Consider the following 18,400-nt stretch of genomic DNA (forward strand, 5'->3'; position numbering starts at 1 on the left):
TGAAATCTTGTGTTGAAGTCCCACTTTCAGTACAAAGGAAGAAAATATTAATTCATGTGAGAAAGCAGTGAAATATAGCTATATGAAAATACATTCTGGGCTGTCGTGCTCACACTTGGATATGCTTTTGGAAGTTTTGCGTAAGAAGTATGGTAGTGATCGGACTCAATGTCCCACAGGCCACTAGTAGGTTGGTCAAACCAAGCTTCAAGCTATGTGCTGTGTGTTGTGCTGTCTGGTTAGCTCCAAATGTTCATTGACCATTCTTAATATAAGACCAAGCAAGCCTGATGTCATCTCAGCTCTGCTGTGCTCACTTGGATTGCCTCTGAAAAAAAGTAACAGCTTGCTACAAAAATCCTTTATATTCCTTTGTTCCTTTGATTAAACTGTGGAGGACAGCCCCAATCTCTTCACAGCACAAATGCAAACTATAGAAGCACAATTCTCAGATGGCTCACACTATGAAAAGCTTGTATCTGTAATGCTGCTGCTGATAATTCAGTGAGTAAAGGACTGCAGTCTGCTTTGCTTCGCCACTTACCATTTGCCGAACAAATGGAACTTGCGTCCACAAAGTATTAGGTCCAGATGGCACCGAAGCCCAGGGGCTCATAAAAATCATTTAGTACAGCTATGGTGCTATTCCTGCACTGTGGAAACCATCCGTTCTCGTGCTGATGGCCAATTTTCCGACAGGGCTAAGGCCCATTATCCTGGTGGAGCTTGCATCTTCCATTATGAAATACCTTGTAAAGGATTAGGCCCAGGAAAAATAACTGAGGACTGGGTTCACTGGGTTTTTTTATTAGGAAGTTCACCCTGTGCATCCTCTTCAATGCACCCCTAAACCCCGCACTGTCTGGGGTACAGAGGAGGAATCTCTCCTACGCAAGCAGCTGAAACATCTGGAAGCATCAAAGACCTACAGTATGTCTCAAGTTAAAATGATTCTTGTTCATATATTATGGAATTGTTTTTAATATTCTTAGATGCAATACATCTGCAGTTGAGCAACAAATCAGAGCTAATACAACGTATGTGTATGGCAATAACTTTTATTTTTCCAACCAAAACAGTCAAGATACAACTAAATCACTAGACCTGAAACACCAAAAGGGTTCCAGAAGTCCACTGCAGTAAAGCCTGTTTAATAGCTTATAGGGTATGACCCTGTGCACAACTAATTAAAAATTGCCTTTGAGTCTTCAGTACAGCTGCTTAAACTGCAAAAAAAGTCAACTACAGTAAGTTTTTTTTAGCTTCACCACAGTTCTTTTTATAAGCCTCCTGAATTAAAATTGAAGGACCTTTGTTTGAATTTGGAATTTGGTCACGAAGGCCATAGACAGTACTGTGGTTATTAGTTATGTTGCCTTACTGCATTGCACTTCTGGGACTTGTGTACTTTCATGACTACTATAGGCTCCTGGACAGCAGTTATAGTATTACCTACATTTACTCATTTCTGTACAAGGCATGGACAGCTGCAGATAAGCCAAAAATAAGTGGACAGACTATTTTCTTTGAAGGATAGAAACACAATCTACTCTTACTAAAACCTCTTCTGAAAAGCTTAACAGAGCACAGTAGCACATATTGAAATAAACCTGAAATTTCAAATAGCATCTAAAATAGCTGCAGCAAACCTTTTCAATAATCCATCATATTGTCATCCTTCCACAGCCCAGCTGTATTTGAGCATGCGGTTGCCCTGCTGTTTATCATGCCCTAAGGGGTCTTAAACTACAAACAGATGCATTGTGGGAATACAGTCAATTTCAAACTGGCTGCAGCACATTAAGTCCACAAAATGATTCTGCCCTAATGTTGATTTTATGGCAGATCCATATGTGCATACTATCCCCAAAGGTTTGAATGACAACTTGGACTTTCTTGACTCAATTCTCAAGTGTACAGCATGCATGCTTCATTAGAATGTCTCTCAGACAGTCAGTCAAAAGTTTAGATACACATTGCCCTTTTCGGCTTTTTCCTATTAATGTTTTATTTTCCAAAGCAGTTTAGCCAACAAATGTGTTCCATACTGCATAATTTACAGCTGAATCTAGTCCCACCCCCAATTCCCATTTGAGATCCTTTCAAATGCAAAAGTTATAGTATCACTTGTAGGACAACCTGAAAATAAGATATAGAGACTCTGGTGAGGTTGATAGGTCACAGACATCAGGAAGTCATGTTATGCAATGGATATGCAACCAAATACAAAAAATGACTATTTTACTTGATATTATGTTAATTTGTCTCAAACAATGAAATGGGGGGAGGGGGGTACATATAAAAAGTGCTGTAATTACTAAATGGTGAGACCAAAATGTATAAAAATGTGGTAAAAACTGAGAAACTGCACTTTGACCATATGAATTGTTTGATTACAAACAGTGGAAATAAAACATTAATAAAAAATAAAAAACAGAACAAGGCAAGGTGTGTCCTTTTACAGGTACTGTACATCTCCCCATTTTACTAGTAAGCTCATTGTCCACTTCAAGTCCCTATAAAAGTGTGACAGTACTACACACCCAGTTTTCTTTAACCAATGGGTTGGCAGCATACGACGAGACAAAACTATTTTTAAATTATTTGCATAAACAGTGTTGTCTACTTACCATATAGATTGATGTATCGAATGCAGCTCTCTACCACCAACGGTATGGCTTGGCCTGAATCCTGAATGAAATAGGCCTTGTTCAGTACCAGTACTATCATATCAAATATTTCTGCTTCCTGATTGTTAAAGCCATTTCTGTATTTCAAACTAAGCTTGTATATTTCTTAAAAAGAAATCTATATTTTTATGGAAAAATATGAAGCAATTCATTTTTGCAACCCACCCATCCAAGTGACTCTAGGCTGGATCTGTGCCAATTCTGGGCTGAAGTCAGCCAGAACCGGCGCAGATCTGCCAGGGGTCGCTTGCTATCTGGGAAGAAACAGGTGGGCTGGCTAGGGTTGCAGTTCTATACACTTTATTTGTGTTAGTGAGAGGTTGGAAAAACAGGGACATAGGGGTCATTAGTGTACAAGTTCCAAGCCTGGTCTTCTCAGGACCTGCACTCCCCCCCTCCCTTAGATAGTACCTGGCTCCGGGTACGCGCATTCCGTCTTCCCCTGGGATAGAAAGCAGCGAAGCAGGTGAGCAGAGTGGCAGGGAAGCAAGAAGCATAACTGTTAGAGAAAAGCAGGAAACAGGCCCACCCAAGAGGCCACGGCCAGAGGACAAGCCACACCCGTCATTGGCCAAACACACCAGACAGGCCACAGCTGTCATTGGCCAACACACCAGACAGGCCACAGCCAGCAGAAAGGCAAGGCCAACCATAGAAGTCAAGCCTACCAGAAACGTTTAGGGTAGCTTAGAAACTGCAGAGTCCTAATGCAGTGTAACAAAGAGTTACACTGGAGTCCCATTTTAGTTCACAAGGTAGGCAGTTGTGACAGGAAATACAACCACTGTATACCAATATAAACCCAAGACTCTGAGCCATATGGCCTAATCTACAGTGTGGGAAGAAATTATGGCCACTTCTGCTCTTTAAAGGCCTCGCTGTGCGTGTGTTAATAATGCTGGCAAGACTTCAACAGACTGAGAAAAGTTAATGGTCAGGGTTTAAGTGCAATGCATTGTAAGGTTCAACGGCCAGGCAGCATTTCAGTGGGTTTTCATTCTGCACAGCTAAGGGGGAAAAAATAACTAGACCTCAGCTGCACTGTACACTGCTACCTTGTCGCAATTCAGAATCCCCCCCCCCACCGAGGTGTTCTAACTCCCCTGCTGTCACCCTGATTGACTGCACCATCCGAGCCAGGAAAAAAGGAATTGAAGAGCCAAGGTGAGATGAATCAGGTTACAGCGAGCTTGCGTGTGAGAGAGCGGTGAAAGAGAGTCCGCTGGGCGCACACACCGAAGGGGAGAGTACCTTGATGAAGGTCTCCATGTTACCATTAAACAGCTTATGGTTATACACTGAGCGAGGCCTAGGTTTCCGCATTTTCTGGGGCTTAGGAGGGAGTGTGGGGGGCCTGGGAAACAAACATCAGTCACAGTCAGCAGGAGCCACACAGTCCTCACCCAACAGAACAGAGATCACCACGACGTCTGCGCCCCACACACCCTGCCTGCTTGTTGAGGGTTGATGGCATTGGCATTGGCAGGAATAAATGATCTGCACTCACAATGAGCTTCATGTGTGTTATTATTTCAAATTGGTTTGACTCCTAATTAACCCATAATTACCATTTCAGGTCCCTGTGTAAATATTTAGCAGGGCCTCCACATAATGACCTGTTACCAAAACGTTATTAAAGTTAATGGGGCATAAAAGGTAACAATGCAGATAAATCAGGACTATAGAAATATATTCTCTCATTGCTAAAATATAATAATCAATATTTAGACACTATTAACACTATGTATAGCCCTTACAAAGATGGGCAGGTGAACTTGTTCTGAAGAAACAATTGAGTTTTTAAGTAACTTTTCAAATATTTATAGCTTTTATTTTGCACAATTAACTGCCGTTATTTCATAAGCTTAAGCCGTGGAATGCATGCATTTTGATTAATACATTCACAGGTCAAATGCAGTCTATAGTCTATTGAGTATGTAACATATTCACTGGAGATGTGATGTGTGGTGATACTGCCCTCCAACAGAATAAGTTTATTAACTCTGAGGATTAACACTGAGGGGTGTGTAGAGGGATGTCACAGACAGAGGCTATCATAGAAAGAGACTGAGGAAACAAGGGGTGGAGTCCTCTTTCTGTTCGCATCGCATGATGAGATTAATTCCCTCATCTAGCTCTCGCACGCAAGATGCACTTAGCTACAGAGCCCAGTCAGGCCACAGACTGTAGTCCCTTCCGTCGGAAGTGGAGCACTCAATATTGTTTTTGGCTTTTTTCAGACAGACCACACAGTAAGACATTACTGCTCATCATCTGCTCTTATTTCCTGCTTTGTGGACCTGCTCATCATGCTTAACTGGAGACATTCCCCTCGCTGTTCAGTTGTAAGTCACCCTGCCATTTCGCTTTAGATAAGAGGTGTTGCTTTCCAATAGGAACACAGGTTGATCTCTATGTGTTACAGTAAAATCACAAACTTATATATTTTCAGAAGATTCCCCTCATTTTACATGTTTGAGTATGTTTAAGGTAAGGTACATTATGTCTTCCAAGGTTAGTGTACAGTTTTTCATCAGTATAAACACTCAATAAATGCACAGTCAAGTCATAACTATCATAGAAGCAATATATATTATAGCAGTTAGGTTATTATTCAGAAGTGAGGATAGTGAATGGAATCTGAGCTGCCACACCTCTACTTGACTGATAGCAGCATATCACATGACTGCATGCAGGAGCAACTGGGGGTTAATACAGAAGCTGCAGTCTCACTGGTCTGATGATATGATAATTGCATTAAACTGAGTTTGACACAGAGCGTAAATAGCTTTTGATGGCACTGCGACAAGGAGTAGTCAGATTTGCCTCAGCATTCGGGAACCCTTCACATTTCTTAGGCAGACCCAAAGTACTGTATATGTGTAATACCATCCAAGTTCACCGCTTATTGTAGACGACTCCAAACTAACAAATGTTTTTAATAGCAGGTTTTTTTGTTTTTTTAAATGTACATTTTCATGAAAAGTCTTACCTCGTTGTTCCGCATTCCGCCCTTTCTCCTGAAACGTTGGTGAAAGAGAGAGGAAGAGAAAAGACAGGCGTTAAGAAAGCGACAGAGTATGCATTGCTCCCACCTCGTTCCGGCCCTTGGCCCAGAGGACGTCCTGCGGGATATAATGGAGAAAATCAGGAGACTTCACAAAGCCAGTGAATGGAGCAAACGGTGGCACTGTTCCGGACACAATGACATTGAGCGGTCGCCGTAGAAACCTGGAAAGGGCCCTGGTGGGAGGCACTGTGGCCCCGAGCGGAAGGGGAGGCCCCCGGGGGGGCGCCAAGCGGGGGGATTAATCCTGGTGGCGCTGAGCGATGCATCTGCATCTCACTGAGCCCTTTGTCCCGGCCGGGCAGACTGAGTGGGAGCGATAAAGGACCTCAGAGGACATCCAAGAAGCATCGGGTTCAGGTCTCATCAGAATGTGAAGCTCTGGAAATCCACCATGTCAGCTCAACTTGGCTAGAGCACAGTCTTACACTCCAAAGCCAGCTAGCCAAAATACTGCTACAATATTATAACCTGTAATATTGTAACCTTTATTTCAATAATTGCATACTGGCTGTGCTTCAGCCTACTATGTAACAGAAAATATTTATGCAAGAGATTTGTGTCAGACACAAACTCATTAAAACTCATAAAAACATTTCAGTTTGAATTGTCAGCAGATGTACCACTTCAATTACATCTAACCGCAATGTAATTTGTCCTGGATTTTGAATTCTAGCATAGCCTTTTCAACGCTTTCATTTCAAAGACTGCCCACCCTGCTGTGCAATCATCTGAAAAATATCTACTGGAATTCTGAGCTAACAATAAACCAAATTTCTATTAGATTTTGCAGATAAGTGCAGAGTGTGCTATAACACAAAAGAAATGTCCAGGATTTTGCAGTCGATGTGATGAGACGGTGGCTAATTGGCCAGATGGGGGAAAGTCCAACTAGGCGGGGATGCCTGCATCTGTGTGTGAGGACCCAGCTGGTCCCAGTCATAGTCCCTCACCATTAGATTAGGGCCTGGTGTCCCAACAGCTGCTGAGGAGTCTCTGTAATGGTGAGTCTATCTGATTGATTGGGCCTTAACTGCACAGGGCAAGGTGTCAATCCCAAATGAAGCCAATTTCTGAGGTTGGAAACAGGAACCGATGTGCGTTTTCACTTCTATTTTCTCCGACAAAGGGACAAGCACCTGTTCCATAAAACTACCCCTCCCCAAAGACAGAGCCATCTTCCCTCTATTGTCTCTGTTCTTGCAGAATTATAGGTCAACAGAAGCACCGGGAACATGGCAGTGCCAGGAAATTCCACACAAACACAGCGAGGATGATGATGATAAAGAAGACGCTCTTACCTTCTCCCAGCGTCTGCTTGAGGAGGTCGTGTTTTGCTTGCAGTTTGGTTATGAGGTTACTGCCATTCAGGAATTCTTTGAATTTCTGTGAATAAAGAACAGAACCCATGTGCTGTAGAGGCAAAGTACATCAAATATACCTGGATTCTGGCATTTTAATTTCAGTACTCATTCGCTGATATCATTTCCAAATGCTCATATTCTGTGGTGCCAAGCAAGGTGTATGCTCATAATGGACTATGCCTGTTACTGTAAATGTTAATTGATGTAAAACCTCCATTTTAACTAAGGGTTACAGAGGATTTAATACATGGCTACATAAATCACATCCTGGTGTGTATACAAATAAATGCAAATGCAATAAAATAAAATAAGAAATGATAAGATAATTTGGATAAGAAAATACTTAATTTGACAAAAATGCAGCCGTGTAAGGCAAATATACATGAATGTACAGATAGTACAGTACAGAATGATAGCGATAGGAAGCTCTGAAAGGGGTAAAAGGCTTCAGGATATGATAGCTTGACTGAGTTGCAGTGCTGCCACTCACAGTGAAGTAGAACATCTCTGTCTCCTGCTGGTTGGCCCTCCTCTTGGAGATGTTGATTTTGCTCATGTAGGATTCGCAGGCGGCAGATCTGACGGACTCTGTGGAGCGGCTGTGCTGGAACGAGTCGGAAACGTCGAAGTCGTCCACCGTCAGCATGTCCTGCAGCGTCTGCATGGTGGCGTCCAGAGTCTTCCTCACCTGCGAAGCACCCAGACACCGTTCACATCAAAGGGCCACAGTCTAAGATGATGCTGAAGAGGATTGTGCTTGCAACTCATTGGACTTCCAGGCTTCATTCCCTGGTGCCACTGAACCCATGAGCACCGTACTTAACCTGAATTGCTTTGGTAAATAATATCTAGCTACATAAATAGATTGGAAAAACGTTGACTGTATGATATACTTTCGATAACAAAAACAGACCAAAAACAGGCCAGTTCCTTCTGACCCATCTCTCCAGTGCTTTGTTCTCCAGGGCTGAATGAAATTGTACCCAATAGAGAGGAAGTCTGCCAGAGAGCTGGAGGATCAATTCCAGAAATAAAACGACACATAAAACGCAGTAATGTGACCTTTAAATATCCTGGTCTGGGTCCTAGTCAGCCTTATGTGCCCTGAAGGCGATGCAATCATTCGGTGGCTGAACGTGAGATGACCCCTGGGGTCAGGCATTTGTCAAGCTAACGGGTGAATATGGAGGCTGTGTGACATCAACACAGGCTGTGTGCCTGGAGCTGCTGCAGGCACCGCTCCTACGGTGAAGAGACAAATACAGACTGCCCCAGCACCAAGCATTGCCATGGCATCATCCATTACCAGCCACTTCCAAGATCAAGCCCATTAATGTCTCTATATGTGTATGCTGATTCTCTTTGCCTGAAACGGTTTACACCTGGAATCACTTTTAGAAGGAGAGAGACAACCTGGAACTGTATGAACAGTAGGTTATATCTTAATTCCACACAATCAGACTTTTAGGTCTAATTCAAGACTACCGGCCTTCATTAAGTCCTTTAAATACAAGAGTACTGGCCTTCCTTAAGTCCTTTAAATACAGGACTACTGGCCTTCATTAAGTCCTTTAAATACAGGACTACTGGCCTTCATTAAGTCCTTTAAATACAGGACTACTGGCCTTCATTAAGTCCTTTAAATACAGGACTACTGGCCTTCATTAAGTCCTTTAAATACAGGACTAGCTTTGACAGAAAATACCCTCCCTCCATTGGGACTATGGAGATCTCACCTCCTCGTTCTCGATCCTCAGGGTGGCCAGGCGTGACTGCAGTTGGTGGTAGCGCATGAGAAGCTCTGTCTGCACTGGCTGCTGGGCGCTCACCTGGCACACCTGAGGTTGGGGGAGGGGGGGGGGGCACAGGACGGCATGCATGAGCACAGACACAAGAGGGATATAGAGGGCCTAGCCATAATGCCATGACCACATGAAAATGAGCATGCATTATTGATAGAAATATTCAACCTGAAAACGTGAACCAAAAATAAAGTACTCAGTGGAAAGGATTCTATGGCCACGCATAAGATACAGACCTGCATACTGTATGCCTGTGAGCAGCTACAGTGTACTCACCTCATCCCCCATGTGTGGCTGGTAATCAAAGCGTAGGGGAGGGCAGAAGACCTGGCAGTGCATGTCCATGATCTTATGCTTGTCGCTGCGGGAGTCCAGGTTATCCACCGCATTTTCGATGATGTCCAAGCCCTCGTGGCGAGATGTCTCCAGGTTGTACTCCGCCGACAAGTACGTCCTGAAGGTGCGTGCCAGGCTGGCATGGTAACCAAGGTCACAACACTTGGGAGATAAAAGACATGACTTCAGACTGTGATATGACCTTTGTAGCATGTAAAACTGAAGTCTCAGACAATCAGGTCAGTAACACATAGGGCTAAAGTTGTTCACTTACAGTGGATATCAGACTGCAGGATTTCAAACATTTAATTATGGACGATGACTCCATTTAAATACAAATTTAGAAATTATGAAAAACATACTAAAAATCAGTTTTACTGTACTGCTGTGCCATTTCTAAAAAGATGGAGGTAGTTACAGAATAATAAGACTAGGTTCCAATCAGAAGACTTAAAGTATATTGTATCTTGTACAATCTGTAAAATCATAAGAGTAATTGGATAAAAATAGATTTTCCCTTTTGGGATAATGTTAGAGGTAGCTACAGTTTACAATACTAATTGCTGGTATGTTCAGCTTGACATTTAATGATTATAAATGTGCCCTACCACTGAGTGATATTTGCATTCCTGTGACTAACATTGATGCTCTCTACTTTATTCCCTCTGGATAAGAGTGTCCACTAAGTGTTTTTAATGTACTCTAATGTAATATAAGAGTAACTCGAAGCACAGTTCTTCATTCCAATGAGCTACAGGTACCAAAATCCCCATTCATTCACTCACTAATGCGCTTTAAACTTAAATAAACAGTAGGGACTTAAACTCACATGGGCAATAAATTACTTTGCTAAAACATTTTAGAAAGATCAATGAGAGCCTGAACCGTATTCACAAGGCTGTCCAGTGGTTGGTCTGGCTCTACCTTTCGTACTTTGTGGTTATTAGAGAGGTAAATCACCAGATTTACTACAGCACTCTGACTTGGTAATTAAATCTGTCCTCTAAAGACAGCCCAGCAGATGCCTCAGAGACAAATTGGCCTGGTAAATTCCACAAATCTACCGGCTCCCCAGTGCTCAGGGAAAAGTTTGGCAGGCCTGGTGGTACAATACATACCTCAGCCTGAATTCTATTGACCCAGTTTTTCTTTTCCAAATTGGAATGTTTAAATTCCAAACCTTTTAAGTGTGAATGTATTCATTTCCAAATCTTAAATTCCAGACCATGTACTTTGGCCCACATTCATGAAAGCACTGCAAATGCTGTCTATATTATTATTAGGAGAACTTATCAAATGAATTTCAACAACAGAAACTTAAAATTATTACTTCACAGCTTCTGTGACTTCTATGGTTCTTTTTGCTTAAAATATATTACGATATAACCCCGTCACTGGCCCCTTGTCATTTTCACTGTAGCCATTACAGTTTGAGAAAACACACTGATGTTAACTCTAGACAATAAAAGGGCTAAGAGTAAAAGAGTAAGTGACCAATAACAATAACTTTAACTAGCCTGAATTAATTTTAAATATAAACAGCACATTTCAGTTTATATTATCTGCATGCTTCCACAAATGCCTGTCAAACCAATCCATACACTTCAATTTCAATACCCCTTGCCAGAATGAAGATAAAAAGGCAAATAAGCTCTTATGCATAATCTTGTATATCTTAAACTGTGCAGAGCAGAACTACTTGACCAATTTGGCAACAGAGAAGAACTGTTATATACAGTATACTCCACAGCTATCAAATAACCTAAGACAACTGGAAAAGCTGTTCCAGTGTGTTATAGCTTAAAGCTACAGAACCACTGGATGAGGCAAGGAGTATAATATTTCACGCACTTACATCTATCATATCGGAGACATCGTGGATATAATACTTTGCCACAACGGAGTTTGTAGCTGCCAGATTCAACAAATAGTCGTTTCGGGCTTTTGTGCATTTCAGCTTGTTTTCGGAGTACTTGGCTTGCCTCTGGAGGGGAAAACAGAAGTGAAAATACAATGTGTGGAAATATTTACTGCGAATGAAATTCTGCTAAAGAAACAGCAAGGTTGTTAAGAACATGAGTTTACATTGAATAGAAAATAGGTTCCAGGGTTTGTTCCCAAATGTACCTTTTAGCAATTGGGACAAACTTTATACATAAATACCCAGCTGTATAAATGTACCGCTAGAGTGAGCACCATAATGTTTGGGACAAAAATGGTTATTTTTCTTGATTTGGCTCTGTACTACACAATTTAAATGTATATTTGTAAACACTATTCACATTTGGTTAAAGTGCAGATTCTCAGCTTGTGTAAAGGGTATTTTTATACATTTAGTTGTTTTAGTGAAATGTTTTCAAAGGAGTTTCTGATTAGTCAGGCATGTTCAATTGCTTCCTTAGTTCATTCGTGCAGGTACAAGACAACCTTCAAGGAATCAGTCTACCTTTGGAATCTGTTACTGACATTTGTAGACATTTAAAGAGTTGTACCAATGAATGTCAAGGAAGCCATTATGAGGCTGAGAAATAATAATAAATTAATAAACAGTCAGAAACATAGGCCAAAGAAATTATAAAAACTGCTGTAATAAATACCAAAAATTGGAATGTGCACTTCAACCACATTGTTTGATTGCGAGTCTAAAACAGTAAAATCAAGAAAAAACTTGTATATTACATAATTAAGCAGTGTAACTTATCTTGGATAAGGGTAAATTTGATGCAGTCAGTCTTATCTATCATGGGCAGATACAATTTTAAAAAGGCATCCTATCTGTAAAAAACCCTTTTCTGCACACTATACTATAACTAATTGCAAAATCACACAGCATGCAATTGCAGGTGAAGCAAATATTTTTCACTAATCCAGAATGGAATTTTATGTTTAATTGAAGATTGAACAGGAAGTCCCATTGAGGTGAGGAATCTCTTTAGCAAAGGAGCAGTGGAAATTAAATGTCATAGCTCAGAATGAATTCTTGAACACAAAGGAAAGGTGGTGATAGTGTGCAGTTGTGTATGGACTTCTAGCCTCTTTCCATTAGTGGGTAATGAAATATAAATGATTAATGTGTCCAGGTCCACCAAGTGCTTTCGCTATCGACACACACCGTCTTAGACTTAAATTAAGGCAAGTGTTTTTCAGTGCAAACACTGTTTTTTTTGCCCACACACATTTCTTTTTTTCCTGAAAACTATAATCACTAAACAGAACTTACAAAGAAAACCACTTAACTTAATTTAACTGTCGAAGTTGAAGAAAAATGTTTACTTGAAAACAGGCCAGGCACATATATAAATTAACCAAAATGCATATTTTGTTTACTTCACTCTAAAACTCCAGAGGAAAATAAGAGTGATTGCTTATAAATTAAGAAACTATGCTGAAACTAGACTTGTCTAAACAATGCAAACTGGAGAAGTCATAAAGCATTCAATGACATACAGCTCTTCCCATCTGCAATGATGAAAAAATAATGTTGCAAACGGAAAATTAAATGAAGACAGTGAAATCAGTCATTTTCAGCTGAATTGCACAAATACAAGCTTGAAAACATCATATTCTATTTTAAGAACAATATAAGAGCAAATAAAACTTGTTTCAAACTGGCAATGTGGCAAAGAGATATGATTTGACAAAGTACTAAAGCTCTATGTGATTATAGCTTCATTATTTTGTAGCATTTCTCCATTTCTACCTCCCGTAATGTGAAAATCAGGTCAACTGCGTTTATAGCAAGATAAGAAATTTCATGGTGACAGAGGAGCCATTAATTGCAAGTAGTTATGCAGGTTTATTGCAGTTCTACCACAGACTGAAGGGGTGGAAATGCTGTGTGCCACTCATTTGACCATGAAATAAATAATTTGGCCTGCCAAATATTTACATGGCTTTACATCACTGTTGACCTGTTGAGCAAAGCCCTCCTTCCAGAACTGCTTCAGTAAAATGTCCAGTTTCATAAACGCACACTATGTACAGCTGGCTGAGCACAGTTATCACAAATAAGGCGTGTACTATTGAATAATGTATCTGTTACAATGCAATCATAGAACACCTCCACCAAACAACAAAAAAGAAACAGAGAAAACAGAACAAATACCACATGAACTCTGAGCTTCAACAAACCAGCTTTGACTTTTTCATGCAACAAAAAATGGAAAGAAATACTTCCTGGTATTAGTGTGAAATGTACCTTACCTCTTGCAATACTGAAGTAACATGAAACAGGTTCTGTGGTCCATTTAATCTGTAAACATTTCCTTTTTCTAATGCCACAATGTGGAAAGCCCAAGAGTATGCATTACTCATAAACAGTGCCTGTTCCCTTCATGTCCTACTCATAAACTGTGTCTGTTCCCTGCATGTCCTACTCATAAAACGTGTCTGTCCCTGTATGTCCTGCCTCACCTTCTCCTTCATCTTCTCGATCTTGCGGACGGAGCTGCGTCGCTGAGGTCGGTCCTCGTGACGGAGGAGGTGGACGTTGATATCCCCCGACTTGCTGAACTGTTTCTCCTCCTGCTTCTCCGCCTCCTTCAGCTTGCCCTCGGCACTGATGCTTTCCGTGTGGTACATGTGATATGTCTTCATCACCTGAAGACAAGACAGACACAGGCAGTTTATGACAGGTTTGCTCAATGTGATTAAAAATTTGATATTGTCAATATTAGGTTTGTACTGTTCTTGCACATACTAGTGCGATGCTACACACATTGCAATACATACACAAAATAAAAAAAGAATAAAACAGTCGTCAGATTTAAACCTCTAGGCCACAGATCAACACTGTAACAGTTGCTCCCAATCCGTGAAAAGTTCCCAGACCTGATAAGAACATGAATTATCCCATTTTGTACAATGGCAATGTTGACTACTGACAGATGGTGCAAAGAGAGAGGCCGAATTTAGAATAGTCTAGTACCCTAGCCTAGTTTTGGGCAACATTAAATTTGATCCAAATGATGTTTTATACACTTCTGGGGCTAAAAATTGGGCTAAGCATGTCCAATATCCACCCCAATTTGGTATGCCTAACCATAGCCACGTGCACAAACCCCAATGCTGATTCAAGAAATCCACAGCTCTCATCCTAAACATGTTCACACCGCAGACTACAGCTGAGCTTGCAGGGAGCCCAGTTGGAGGAAGAACTTTCAAATACAGCTTTAGCATGCAGTGCACTGACACCCGACAGACCAGCAGGGGTCACTAGATAGCGATGAGCGCGGACACCTGACCAAGCCCTCCCATACTCTATGGTATTACCAGCTACAGTCTAGCGACTGTAAAGTACACAGAAACACCTCAAAACTCCTTATGCCACAATGAATAATATAAAAATGTATGAGACCATTTCTTGGTCTTGTTGAGAGACTCACAGCACCACGGGGTTGGTTTCAGTATGATCTGTTTCAGCCAGCCTTGTAACCAATGGTAACAATACAAAAAAAATAAAACAATTTTTTACATGCAATTAATGTCTCCCTATGACATGTGCCGAATAATACAAGTTATTGTGTACAAACACAAGTGAAGTGGAGCCACACATGGCGGACATCGCCATAGCTTCCCGTTTCACAACGGCGCAGTCTCTGGCTCCAAATTGTACAACATGGCTGCACCCGAAAACTTCTGTGGTTTCAAATTGGATTCAAAGGCATTTTTTTCTACAGTAAATGGGTGTGACAATGCACATTTACAATGAACGTTTCCACCTGAATCACAACGAACAGCCCAAATTAACGATAATTATAAATACTATAAATATAAATAAAAAAACTGGAGACCACAGTACTGTGTTTGCAAGCTCGCTGGCCTGTTATGCGCAGCAGGTAGTTTTTCATCCTTTCCTTTTAAACACCAGCAGTACATAAAGCCATTACACTGTCTGTCAAAAAGACGTATGCTTAGGAAAGCCAGAAATAGATCCCAGCTCCAGCTCATCCATTTCACAAATTGCCTGTTCCCTGTCACAACACAGGAGCACACCAAATTGGACAGCTATGCCTTTCTGGGACTGGGGTAGTCCTGGAGAAGGGGCTGCACATTGTCACAACATGTCTGAGCAGGAACATATACAATAGCTATGACTGTTACAGAACATTTAAAAAAAAAGAAACGGAACAGCTTAAATCTGAGCTGCTGTCCTTTTACTAATTTAAGAATTAACGGTTTCTTTCTTTCGCTTTTCATTTCAGCTTCCGCACGTAATTAAACTCAGGGCAAGAAATCCCTTCCATCTTAAAATCAATAACATTACTGCTGCAATCGTGTTACACACTAACTAGTGTACCAGGTAGTACCGTAGACACTCGATGAACCTGCATCAACATTTACCTGAAGCAAGATGTAAGTCACTGCAGATCTGGAATTGTTCCAGTGTACTGTATACACGTTCAGTGGACATAATGGACAGACAGTATGGTATTCTGCAGTTTAATATAACAACTTCACTGTGTCCATGGCTAGGGATATTTAACAAGAGCCCTTTGAAGAAAAATAGAGAAGAAATAATAACATGCCAATTGCTGGTCCCTAGATCCCCGGAGCATTAACCTTCACTGAGCTTCAATAGCAACCTTGAAATGAGAACTGCTGCCAGCCCCGCAGGCTAGCGCGAGAACGCACACCCATATACCATCATACATTTAGCCTGGCGCTTTCATAAATAATACATTTCTATTCCTGAGGAAATTAATGGCTGGCTGAATGACCGACGCACACGTGCACAGAGTCTCCCATCCTTATCGGAAACAACACTTTCTGCCTTACGTTGGGTTGGAAACAAAGGGAGACTCCCCTGAAAGCCTAATCTGAAATTTCCATTTTCAGACTGATGAGACAGACATTAGAATACTATTGGAATAAATTAAACAATTCTTATATAAAGTGTCAATCAAGGAAAATACTGCATAACGCTGGAATTAACTTATTTTTATTGTATAACATGCACTTTGAAATATTGAAGACATTCCCCACCACATTCTTTTTAAAATGATATGGTTGATTATAAATAACCAACTGATCAACCAATAATTAGTTATATCAAGGTGTCTGATCCTTCAAAACACAGTCCAGAATATAATAAATATCTCTTTTCAACATCTGGATTGCTAGATGGATGAATGGGGCAAAAATACAAATCTTGCCAAAGAATAGTGTGCGAGCAGCTTTCTGCTCATGACATTAACTTATGATGTCATTTCTCCCTTGTGATGGACAGGAACCTGCAGAGGGACACAACAGCATAATTGGACTGGTGCACAACATCCCTGACAGTAAAATAAAACTGGCTGGACTTTCACTTCTTGGCCTGAGGACAGTGTCTGCGCCCTATGGTTTCCCACAATGTTCATAACATAATCCTCCTCTGGGAGGGAGAGATGGAGAATGAGAGAATGAGAGCCAAAACAGAAAAAGAAAAAAGAGGAAGAGATCTAAAGAGGCCTGGATTCAATCAGCATTTCTCCTTCGGTGCTAGTTAGCAATCACAAGAAAAAAAAACTTGGATTAAGAGTTAATTCAACCACAGATCTGGGCCAGAGGCCAGTGACGTGTAACTATTCCAAGTACAGGAGTTAAAATTAGTGTCTCTGCAGACCTAGGGTCTGGAACACCACAACACTGGTCTGGGCCAAAATCGGCCAATAAGAAATATGCAACAATGCTCCCCGTCATCGCCAAACAGCTCCCCAGACTAGACACAGGAGCTCATCCTGCCGCAAATGGAAAGGCTCGGAGGAGTGATTGCTTTTTCACACGGCCTAAGGCTGTGTGAATGAGACTGGCTAAGAGAACGAAGAACCGATGGGCCTAGGAAATGCTTCAGATCTCTACTGACAGCAAATGAAAGAAAACATGTTTACTCACAGTGTACAGTTCATTTGTAACCTTCACAAGCTCCTCGTGCATCTGTATCCCAATGTCTTTGCTCTGAAAATAAAGGGAGAATGAATTGTGAAAGCAGTTGTTGCCCATTTAACACAATATAGACTAGTCACGTCTGCTATTTGGTTTACTTCTGGCTTATACTAGGCTTATTTCGCCTGGAAAGCATTTCATACAATGCAAAATTGCAATCCCAATGAAAAAAATTAAAAAAGAATACTTCAGCGAGAGGAACAGATGACATAGACTAGGATATTCAGTGCTCCAGTGCTATTGGCAAAGAATAGAAAAAGTAACTTAATGTGCCCATACACATACATCCCCTGTGCTTGACTGACTGCACAATCACTTTTAGTCCACCTCCATTTCTCTGATATAAAGGTTTTCAGCTGGCCAGAAGTTCAAGTCAATACAACAGTTGATTTAACTCTAATACAGTCCAATAGGGGTCAAATGTACTATATCTGAGTTGATTTAACACTGAACATTTTACAGTGAAATGTGTACTTTAAAGTAGACTAAAATTAGTTTCCACTCATTCATTCTGGCAGTTTGAGTGTGGTATAACAGACAATGGCTGGACTTCCCTCATTTTTTTCTTTACGAAATGCAGCTATTGGAAGAAGGAATATGTTTTGGGCTTTAGGTTTCATGTTCACAATGGTCTTCCCTCTTTCATACACCTATCACTTCTGCATTTAGCAGCACACTTAGGAGTGTTGGATGTGATTAGACAAAAAAACACAAAACACAAAAGAGAAAGAGGGAAAAAAAAGAAAAAAGCTAGCACTGTTTGCTCAATGCATTTAATTTGAAAATGAAAAAGAATTACATAACTGCCAAAAAGATGAAGAATGAAAGGTCCTCATAACAATATATTACGTCCTGTGACCTTGTTCACAGTTCAGTGACAATTCACACAATTTAATGCACACTATTGTTCAGCAGCAAACTGGGACTGAAAACTACCCACTCAATGATGAAACCATTACATTACCAGATATATACACTACAGAACAGAGTATGGTGTTTCTGGGTTGTGTTCATTTGGACACAACAACCAGTTTTTCATTAGCCTTACAAGAACTAGTCAAATATATTTTGTTTTGTACATCCAACTAAAACTCCTTTTCACAGAATAACCTCAGGTACCCTTCAAACTCTTGTCCCATTAGGGTTATTTTACTTCAGAGATACTAAACATCATTAATGCTGCTTTTGTTTCCAAGATGGCTGTAAGGGAACCTC

The 18,400-nt window shown here is 40.8% G+C and overlaps 1 protein-coding gene across 3 annotated transcripts in view; it reads right to left on the reverse strand.

Annotated features, from left to right (window-relative positions):
* Positions 1-18,400, reverse strand: part of LOC133138366 (SLIT-ROBO Rho GTPase-activating protein 3-like) — a 67,523-nt gene that overhangs the window by 12,032 nt on the left and 37,091 nt on the right. Inside the window, exons 5-14 of one of the 3 annotated variants that reach the window (XM_061257023.1) lie at positions 17,135-17,197; positions 13,673-13,858; positions 11,115-11,243; positions 9,200-9,421; positions 8,858-8,959; positions 7,612-7,809; positions 7,059-7,143; positions 5,683-5,710; positions 3,102-3,132; positions 2,631-2,691 (exon numbers count right to left, since the gene is read on the reverse strand). In XM_061257023.1, coding sequence (XP_061113007.1) covers positions 2,631-2,691; positions 3,102-3,132; positions 5,683-5,710; positions 7,059-7,143; positions 7,612-7,809; positions 8,858-8,959; positions 9,200-9,421; positions 11,115-11,243; positions 13,673-13,858; positions 17,135-17,197 — 1,105 coding nt within the window. Of the gene's footprint in view, positions 1-2,630; positions 2,692-3,101; positions 3,133-3,941; positions 4,045-5,682; positions 5,711-7,058; positions 7,144-7,611; positions 7,810-8,857; positions 8,960-9,199; positions 9,422-11,114; positions 11,244-13,672; positions 13,859-17,134; positions 17,198-18,400 lie in introns of all 3 variants that reach the window. The other 2 variants (XM_061257022.1, XM_061257024.1) reach the window with 2 other exon arrangements.

This window comes from Conger conger, chromosome 10, assembly GCF_963514075.1.
Source record: "Conger conger chromosome 10, fConCon1.1, whole genome shotgun sequence".
Taxonomy (NCBI): domain Eukaryota; kingdom Metazoa; phylum Chordata; class Actinopteri; order Anguilliformes; family Congridae; genus Conger; species Conger conger.